The sequence below is a fragment of the Urocampus carinirostris genome, chromosome 1, assembly GCF_059441175.1.
Source record: "Urocampus carinirostris isolate Australia breed hairy pipefish chromosome 1, RoL_Ucar_1.0, whole genome shotgun sequence".
In the NCBI taxonomy this organism is placed as follows: Eukaryota; Metazoa; Chordata; class Actinopteri; order Syngnathiformes; family Syngnathidae; genus Urocampus; species Urocampus carinirostris.
Window position 1 is genome coordinate 40,484,250 of NC_142349.1, and position 10,493 is coordinate 40,494,742.

The 10,493-nt window shown below is 40.7% G+C and overlaps 1 protein-coding gene across 1 annotated transcript; it reads left to right on the forward strand.

Moving 5' to 3' along the window:
• The first annotated feature begins 2,975 nt into the window (after positions 1-2,975).
• On the forward strand, positions 2,976-4,478 carry LOC148374630 (uncharacterized). The gene is made up of 2 exons (XM_088333722.1): positions 2,976-3,713; positions 3,915-4,478. The coding sequence occupies exons 1-2, from the start codon at positions 2,976-2,978 to the stop codon at positions 4,476-4,478; spliced, it is 1,302 nt and encodes a 433-aa protein (XP_088189848.1).
• The last annotated feature ends 6,015 nt before the right edge of the window (positions 4,479-10,493 follow it).

The window sequence follows — 10,493 nt, forward strand, 5'->3', positions numbered from 1 at the left end:
CCTAATAATGCTTGGGAAAGTCCGGAAGCACAAAGTTATTCGACGCGAGCTTCTGATCAGCTGCCAAGGATGCAAATTGCTAAACGAACCGAAATTCCGAAATATCCAAACCAAACGAAGATTTCGAAATCGGAATAAAGCAAAATTTTGATTTGATTTTTTTTTTTAATAAATTTAAAAAAAACTTAACTTTCGGATTTTTTTTTTTTGAAAAAGTTGTCGGCCACCCGAGCGGAGAAGTTTTGTAAGTTGTACGCCCAAAGTAAAAGATGCACACCCCGGGCGTCAAGGCATACGTTATTTTAAACACTGGTGCAAACACTCCTGCAGTCTTCTTGCTGCTGATGGCTCCTAAAACTTACCATATCTGTGCCTTTACAAGGCCATCGAATCAGGTGTCAAATCTTTAGTAGCTGCACATTTAACAATGTCATCCATTCATCCATCCATCATCTGCACCACTTATCCCCAGTAGGGTCGCGGGGGTGCTGGAGCCCATCCTAACTATTTTCCGGTAGTGGGCAGGGGACACCCTAAACTGGTTGCCAGCCAGTCATTTCAATGTTTGTTTGTTCATCTCTGTTTTTTATTATGGTTTATCACAGAAAACACCAGTTCTTAAAGATAGTAGTCCCAAACATGGGTAGAACCATTGCTGAATGTCAGCTTTTTTTCCACTTTCAATGCCCCCTAGTGGCAAGGGGGAGTGTTTGGTTTGTGTTTATCTAAAAAAACTTAACTGAAAATTAAAAATTTAAGTTGAGAAGGTTGGTAATGGAGTTTGGAAGAGTGTGTGATAGGCTTTATTTATGTGTGAATGTTGGGAAGAGTAAGGTGATTACATGTTTACGGGATAGAGTGGGCATGGCGTTGGATATAAGGTTGTATGGACAGGTGCTGTAAGAAGTTGAAACCTTTAGGTACTTGGGTTGTGATGTGGCTGCAGTTGGTGTAATGGAGTGCGAGGTATTTCACCGAGTGAATCAAGGAAGCAAGGTTTTGGGTACTTTGAGGAGAGTGATGAGTAATAATAGTATGAGTATGGATGTAAAGAGAGGACTGTATGAGAGTGTGATTGTACCGACTGTGTTGTATGGTGCAGAGACTTGGATCCTGAACGCAGATTTGAGAAGGAAGTTAAATAATTTGAGATGAAGTGTTTGAGGATTATGCTAGGATTGACAAGATTGGACAGATTGAGAAATTAAATTGTGAGAGACAGAACTGGAGTAGTAGAGGAACTGAGCAAGCGTGTGGATAAGAGAGTACTCGGTTTGTTTGGACACATGGAGAGGATGGATGAGGAGCGAATGTTGAAGAGGATCTACAGAGCAGAAGTAAATGGAAGGAGACCAAGTCAAGTCAAGTCATTTTTATTTGTATAGCCCTTAATCACAAATAGTCTCAAAGGGCTTCACAAGTTATTACATATAAGAAGTTTAGGTTATTCGTATGCTATAGAGTAGAAGTGAGTTTTAAGCTTGGATTTAAACATTTCCACTGAGGTTGCAGATCGGATCTCAGGGGGAAGAGCATTCCACAACACCGGTGCCTGGATGGAGAACGCTCTCGAACCAGCGGAACACCTCTTGGCTCTTGGGATCACCAGGAGACCGGCGCTCTCGGAACGAAGGCTTCGGGCCGGGACATAGGGGGAAATCAGATCTGAAAGATATGAGGGGGAAAGTCCGTGTATGATTTTGTATAGTAATAGGAGAACCTTAAAATCGCATCTTAGGCTAACAGGGAGCCAATGCAGGTTAGCCACAATTGGGGTGATGTGATCGTACTTTTTTGTCCTAGTTAAAAGCCTCGCTGCAGCATTTTGTACCAGCTGAAGACTCTTGAGTCTGGTCATCGGAAGACCGGAAAGTAGTGCATTACAGTAATCGAGACGGGAGGTAACAAACGCGTGAATTATGATTTCCGCATCCGACTGAGAAAGTATAGGATGAATTTTAGCAATGTTACAGAGATGGAAGAAAGAGTTTATAGTAATTTTCTTCACATGTGTTTGAAAGGACGGATCGGGGTCGAAAATAAAAAAAAAACAAGACGAAGGCAGCGATTGATGTGGATGGATGTTGTCCTGAGTGCACTGGTGGAAAGAGGTCTAAATGTAGTGGAAGCTAGAGCTCTTGTTGGTGATAGGAATGAGTGGAGAGGTGTTGTAAAAGGATAGTGGGATGTTTAGACGTGTTCGTAGAGTTGGGCAGGGCACCTGTATGATGCGGTAAGGGTAAACCAGTGAAAGCTGTCGGGCCCTGCCGTCAGGGGTCAGCAATAAATGATTGGTGAAAAATTAATGCCATTAATTGCGAAAAATTAATGGAATAGTTGCTTAAATTCATAAATCCATTTATTGCAAAATTTAAATAATTAGCAATTATTGCGAGTTTGCGACCCATTAATTGCGAAAATATTCGGGTTTTTTGTTAGTCGATTGCGTCAACAAACGTGCAAATTTTCTCGTCGCGCGAGCATTTCGTATGCGGTCAAGGGCACATACACGCACAATCGGGACAGTGCATGCATACGCGTAAGCTACCGTGTTTCCCCCATTATAAGGCCCAGCTTTTTATGAGAAATGAAATTCAACCTTCCTGCAAATAAGAGGCTCATATTACCTATGAAAACCGTAGATATCAACGTTATTTAACAACGGCAATGCTTTTCTAAGAAATTTTTAGCGAAAATTTATTACTTTTGCACATATTTTTATTTCAAAACCTCAATTTTTGACGATGATTTTGAAGTAAGGCCGGCCTTATATTCGGGGAAACACGGTAGCTGTACGTACATAGTGTGGTTGCAAAGCAGCTTTTTATTGGTCGGGACAAAATCGGGCTTGTTGATTAGCTCACGTTTTGCCTCAAGCACATACGTCGTGGATGCACATACGCACATGTTGTACACCACTACTATTACGCTGTATTAATTGTAATCTTCGCACGGTTATGGGACCGAAGGAAAAAATGGTTAGAGAGTACTTCACACAGATTGATGTCGTCAACGGCAAATGGCGCTGCTCATGTGGCGCCGAGCGCATCCAACGGCGCAACACCGGTTGGAGCAATTTGGAAAGCCACATTAAAAGTCAGCACTTGCAGAAAGAAAGTGATGCAAAGAAGCAGGAGTCATCCAATCCTGGATCGATAGAAAATTTCCTGTCGTCACCTTCAACCGTTTGCCGAAAAGGAATACGAATCTTCAAGTGGCTGCTGTTGGTTTGTATCGACCTGGAGCCTTTCAATGTTGTTGATCGGCCTACCATCAGGGACATCAGCAATACGGAGCCAATCTGCACAAACACCTTAAAGAAGTATTTGGCCTTGGTGACACAGGGTGTGCGACAGAAAATCGCCTTCGATCTGCCATCCCGATTCGCGGTGGTATTCGACGGATGGACTTGTTCTTCCGATTATTACGTTGGCGTTTTCGCCTCGTATATAAGCCCACGCGGTCGGGAAAGTGCTCTCCTCGGCTTCTCAACACTTTTGGATCCCAAGGCACAGACGGCTGAAAACCACCTGGTGTTCATCGAAGACATCCTTAGCAGGTACGGCAAGTCTATGGCCAACGTGGTGGCGCTTTGTGGCGACAACTGCAAGGTGAACAAAGCCATTGCAAAGCAGTGCAATGTTCCTCTGGTCGGCTGCGCCTCCCATCGCTTCAACCTCGCTGTCAAAGAACTCTTGAAGCCCTACGAAAAGGTGAACTTCTTTTCTATGCTGCTTACTTATATCTCACAATATCTATATTGAAGACAGAGTGCACTCTGTCACAGCGGTTCCACAATATTTTTTTCACATACCCCACGCGGCCACGCCTTCTATCAAAGGAATTTTACGCAAGGCGATTTTAAGCTGCTCAAATTTAGCATATTTCTTATTTCCTGCTTTTACTTTTTTAAGGTACTCTGTAAGTTGAACTCCTTGATGGCTCGCCTGAGATACAGCACGCTTAGTGCACTACTGGATGAGTACACAGACCTTCGACCGTTGACGAGAAATGAGACACGGTGGTCAAGCACGGCAAAGATGGTGCGCAGGTTCTTCGAGCTGCAGAAAATTCTTGCAAAAGAAGTTTTCACCACCGACCCAAGGGTGATGGATTTACTTCTCGCAGCGGATGTTCATAAACTCACTCAACTCAATGGTGATTTGGCCAAGTTGGATTCTTTGACGCTTACTTTGCAGCAAGAAGATCTGACAGTCGCAGAGGCGAGGTACCTCTTTGATGTTGCAATGTCGTCCTATCCTGCCATGGCCCATCACCTCAGCCCCGACGCCGAAATCGTTCAAGCGCCTATGTTTGAGAGGGCTATTGTGAAAATTCAAAACCAAAAACATGGTCAACTTACGACAAAAGAGCATCAAGCAGTGGAGGCTCTCAAAGTCACCGAAACTGCACCGGTCGATGAAAGTCCAATAGATGAGTCATCGGCGCCGCCTGAACATGATGCTGCCCACCTTTGATCAATTTATCGATACAACATTTATACTGCCAACTTCCAACATAGTAGAACGCTTTTTCAGTGCTGCCGGACGTGCCTATGCAGATGAACGGTACAACTTGTCAACAAATTGCCTAGAAGCCCAACTTTTTTTGTTTTCTAACAACCGCTTCTGGGACAGCGAATTTGTTTCCCACATCGTTTCATCTAATGAAAATCTCTAACATTTTCACTATCTCCGATGTTTCTATGTTGTACACATTTTTGTTCATAAATGAATGTGTAATAAATAGCAAAACCTCTTATTACTAAGGTGTCTTACTGCGCATGATAATGTTGGCGTGAATGTTCTATCATTCACTGTTCATCTAACCTCAGTTAGTGTTCCGACAATTCGCATATTAACTTAGGAGGAATCGACAAATTATAATTATAAAACAAGCCCCAACATGACGGTAGCTGATGTGATCACCAATAACTCAGAAGATATTTTTTGTACTAAAAGTAAAGATTAAAGGGACCAGTTTGTTCGACCATATTGACACGGCTAGTATACCATTAAATTACCAATTAATGGCTAGAAATCCAATAAATACCCATTAATTGGCCTTGCCGCAAAAAAAATAATTTTAATTTTTTCGCACTTAAATATTATTTTTTTTCCAAAAATCAATTAATGATGACCCCTGCCTGCCGTTGAACAGAAGAGTGTGTTGCGTCACCCTGACGCAAGTGATATGGCCCCTTTTTTGTGTCCCGTTTCATCTGGAGGGATGAAAGCATACCCAACTTGGGTGCTGAGGTGCCTAACTTGTTTGGGTGTTTGGGCATTTGGGTTGGCCATGGTCAAAGTTTTTTGTGTTTTTTGCTACTTTTTCTTTTTTTTTCTTTTCTTTGTTTTTGTTTATGTGTTTGTCTTGCTGTCGGTCACCCCTCCCGAGGAGACCAGGGTAGATAGACAGATCAACCTAAGATAACTTTTGATATAAATTAACTACAGTTTTATTTTTTTAACATACTCGGAAATTTACGGCGGTTTAATCATTCTGCAAACCGTGTATTTGACATTACTACTCTTACTCGTAATCTGCCTCAATTGCTCGATTAAGTCTTCAATTTGAGTTATCAAAGGGATTAATGCTCAAGTTATACTATTGTCATTCACAATGCTTGAATTAATTTTGCATGACATTTCAAAATTTTTACTATTTTTGATTTCTGTGAGTAAACTGTTTTTTTTACCAGCCCATGTGTTTTTTTAAGTAGGTACATTACAATGGCAAAATAATATGAGACTCTTGGATTAAAACAATGATAATAAAACAAACAAAATCCAGCAACAATTTTGGGGAGTTCTTTCTCCTCCTTTCTTGGCTCTTTTCACAGACATGATATTCATGAAACGGAATGTTTTTATTTGTTGTTATTTCACCTTAGTTAAAAGCGACGATTTTATTTTTTATTTCAATTTTTTCACCTTTTGAATTTGCGTAATTTTTGCATTAGATATTTTGTTGGGAGCAAAGTATTTAAATATTAGGTTTAGGTTTATCTATTTTCTTATTATTTCCTGTTTTTTATTCATATTATGTCTGCAGAAGTTGTTTGTTAAGTTGATGTGTACTATATTCAATAAATGTCTATCCTGTTCTTCCAGTGACTTAAAATTCAAGGACAGATTAGCCAATAAAAAATAGTTGGTCCTTTGTTTTTGTTTTTCATCACCCAGATTTTTTCGAGGTGTCAAAGGGGGCCAAATTAAAACATTGGGCTGATGCGATGTTGAAAACTGTCAAAATGACACATATAGTACGTCAACCTAAATTACTAAAAATCGAACAATTATATGCCAATAGGATCAGAAGATTAATATATAAAGTAATATTTTCATGGCTGTGTCAGTAACGTTGAGTCTTCAAGAGCACCATCAATAACTAAAAGTCTCTTATTTCAGCAACACTGGTAAAATAGTAATTTTCTATCATTCAGTCAAACTCAAATATTTTTGAATACAATGGGAGTGAAAGACAATAAAGTGCAAAAAATGTATCCCAACACTAAATTTTGGAACAAAACATTTTTTTCCCAGTGATTTAGGATTTCGTCAACGCCTAGATCCGGCTCGTCTCTAAAGAGCGGTTTTGATGCTTTACACCGAAGAACAACAGCCACCAGATGATAAAGGTCAAGTCATGTTTATTTGTATAGCCCTTATCACAAAGGGTCTCAAAGGGCTGCACAGATTACAGATAATTGCAAACCAAAGACTATTATTACACCATCCCCTAATCTAAATCCTACATGAGAGCAAGGAAAAACTCAAAAACCTCAACATGACAAAAATAAAGAAACCTTGAGAAGGGACCGCACATGAGGTAATCCCCCTTCCAGGATGACCAGGCTGCAATGGATGTTGCAAGAACACAGATGTTGTCAACATAAGATATAGGTTACTCATATGCTATGGAATAGAAGTGTGTTTTAAGCTTAGATTCAAACAAGGTGTTATATCAGGAGGCTCCTCCTTTTACTGGTAACCAGGGTTACCAGTATTAACTATTTCATGTGCAAGAGCCAAACCCCTTCCCAAAAAACAGCCTGGAGTGAGATGGGACCTGCTGGGCTGTACTTGCCCAAGACACACCACAGGAAGTGGTGCCTCTACAACCCAGGTGGTTATGGGATCCATGAACCTTGAACGTGAATTCCTGGTGTGAGATACAAGAATAAATCAAGATCATCTCAGGGGCCTTAAAAAACATGACATACTTCCTCCTTTCTTAATCACATTGTAATCCCTGCTGAATGATCAACGATTTAGCAAAAGTTTCAAGGGAGTGAAATATGCTATTAATATTTTTATGTTCCTAACTAAGGTACTAAAGTAACAAAGGTACTAAAATGGCTATAAGCATGGGGGGGAAGAAAGGATAGATCTTACATTTATTTTATTTTTTATTTTTTTGTATTTTTTTAGCAAAACCAAATATTTGTTTTTGTTTTGAGTTAAGAAGGACAGTGTGTATTATTTTACCACTACGTAGCAGAGCCCTACCCAAAAAAACGGCCTGGAAATGGGTGGGCTTCGCAGGCTGTAATTGCCCAAGACTCACCACAGAAAGTAGTGCCTCCATTTCAATTAGATTTTAATAATTCTTTACAATCGATAGATTTATTGGGAAATGTTATAAATTATTAGAACAAAAATGCATTGAATTAAGGTTTGGTTTAGGGCTCGAAATGCAATCTCTTACTCCTATGCCAAGAAACCACTGTATTGTATTTTGAGTACACAATGTTTTGTTTTGATTTACCGTGTTACCAATATTTGCGGTGTTTTAATAGCATGTTTTGGTGAACTCCCTTCTTGTGTCAACCGTGAATGCATCACCACGGCCGAACTCCTTTCTGAACTTCCTGTTTAGCTTCACTTGCCGAATGCACTGTGGGCGAGGAAGCGGAAGACAGAAATAAAATGCGAACCCGTCCCACGGCTTACATGTAAATTAAAATGCAATTAGAAGAAGGCAAATGGGCTGCTCCCAGGAGATTGCCCATGGGTGCGGGAGAGCAGAGGGAAGGGCTCTCAGGATAAAGGCCTGTGTCACTCATCATTAGTGTGGCATTATACTGGAGGGGAGCTAACTCCCGACGCAGACTCACGGGCACATTTTGTTGACGTTTCCACGTTGATGATAACAACAACACATGTGATACGATAAGCTTTTACGACCTCAAGGAAAAAAATAATTGTGCATTTGTGCCTGCATACGGAATTTAAGCGGCTATTGTTTTCATTGTGTGCCTCCTCTTGCCGGAGCCCGCCTTTGTCAACAGCGAACGCACGACGCATCCGTCAACCCACACCGTATGTCTTCCTCAGCTCGATACAGAATTGATAAATATCCTTTCTGATGGAATTCTGCAAAGGCATCTTCAGCAGCTCCTTGCTGACCCCTTCATCTCCCTTGAAGTCGGTGCCCTCGATTCCCTGCCCCCCGCTCTGGTTCCAAGAGATCAATGGGCATATATATGGTGGATGAACCCACACGGAGGCGGACTTGCAGGCGGGGATGGGAGGGAGGTAAAAGACGGGGTTAGTGGGGTTTTGGGGGGATGACGAGGGGTGGTAGGGAAAGAAAAGGGCGTGCATGTGAGGAAGTGGAGGGGAGCCCACCCTAGCGGAGGAGCACCCCTCACACCCCTCAATGCAGACCTGTCGCCTTGCTGCAACAATGGATGTGACAATGACACTGGAGGAGGAATTTCCGCTGAAGCAGACCCCCCCTTCACCACTCTTACCAAACAAACACGGGGTATTGCCTAGAGGGCTCCAAAAGTCCTCCTAAAATTGTTCCATGAAGGGGATAGGAAGTAAAATGTATTTTCTTCCATGATATTGAGTTCAAAAAAGGATCAAACACACCCAGCACACTGAATTGCGACTACCTGAACAACTTGAAATTTCGCATTTTATTTGTGAGGACTCGGGGGAGGAGAGTGTTTTTGTTTTTTTGTGATAACATATAACAGCCTGTGACAAGATCTCAGTTAAACCAATTTACATTGTCTATATTTCTATGTCTGCAGAGGTTACATTACTTGACAATTTACCATTATTGAATATTTTTTCAAGAGTTGATGAGAACAGTGTAAGGCCGACCATCATTTTGACAGTTCAAGCCATAAACCACAACAGAAATATGTCCTTAAAAATATAGTGCGGCACTTCAAAACTGGGCAAATGGCAGAGAGACAAGGAAGAAAAATACGGGTGGATATTTTTCTTTTAAAGGCAGCAAGAGAGAAGCCCGGCCTGACCCGAACGTAAAGATTGAAAGTATAGGCCGGAGCCCTATTGGGTCAGTCTCAGCTTTAGGCTTAAGGTCTTACGTCTGCCCACGGATTACTGACACCAAAAGTAACTAACAAGCTACAAATGACCATATACACTCGCATAGAAACTGACACCCTTAAACTGCTTTAAAATGGCCACATAATAAAAAACAATAGGGAAAAAAACGTGTGCACCAACCTGCTAAAGTCGTGATCCCTCCATTTTCTTGGCTTGCCCAATATTTAGAGCTTGCAAACGAACACTTAGCCAAGACACTCCATATCCATTTTGTCTCTAAGCTTCAAACCACTTTGAGTTCTTCTTCATTTCAGAGTACTCTGCAATACGTTTTGTTTTATCCTCTCGACATGATGTATTGCAAAAACAATTTTACAAATTGCGCAATTTTACCGTAAATTATGCGCTTACATTACCCCTATTCAGTTGTCATTAGTTTGTTGGTTCTGTATATACTACTGGTCACAAGCAACCGAATATGCGCATATTAGCTGACCCCCTGATTTTAACATTATACTTTATAGATTTTAATTAGGCTTAGATACAAGTACAGTACATACCGTAGGGAGAATATCTACATGGAGATAAATTCAGCATCCTCTGTGCTTGAGACATTGCTACCGTAACTGTACTCATTCCCCTTTCAGGAATATCCCCTCTCGGCAGGGTTGGGTAGGGTTACTTTAACTTGATAACTTTCAATTACTTTTGGATTACTCCAATACCGAATATGCTAATAAAAGTAAAAAAAAACTAAATATGAATTAAATTACTAAATTTTGTGCAGGTTTGGGGAGTAACGGAATACATGGAACGGCAAAAATGATGTTGGCAAGCTGTTTGGATTTATTTTAATTTTGTTTCTGTCGCATTTTATGTTAGTTTTGCCGGAGATCAAAGAGATCAAAGCCAGGAGAGTCATAATTTTATTCATATTTAGTTTCTTTTGTCTTTTATTAGCATATTTGGTATTGGAGTAATCCAAAAGTAATTGAAAGTAATCCAGTTAAAGTAACCCTACTCAACCCTGCCTACCGGATAAGGGATGTATGAGACAACGACTTATCAAGTAGAGGACTCTATTTAATGATCTGTATCTATAAAGTAGAGTTACAGTCTGACCACCATGTAGTAATGACAGTAGAGTTATAACATTTGATTAATAACGCGTTAGTATTCATT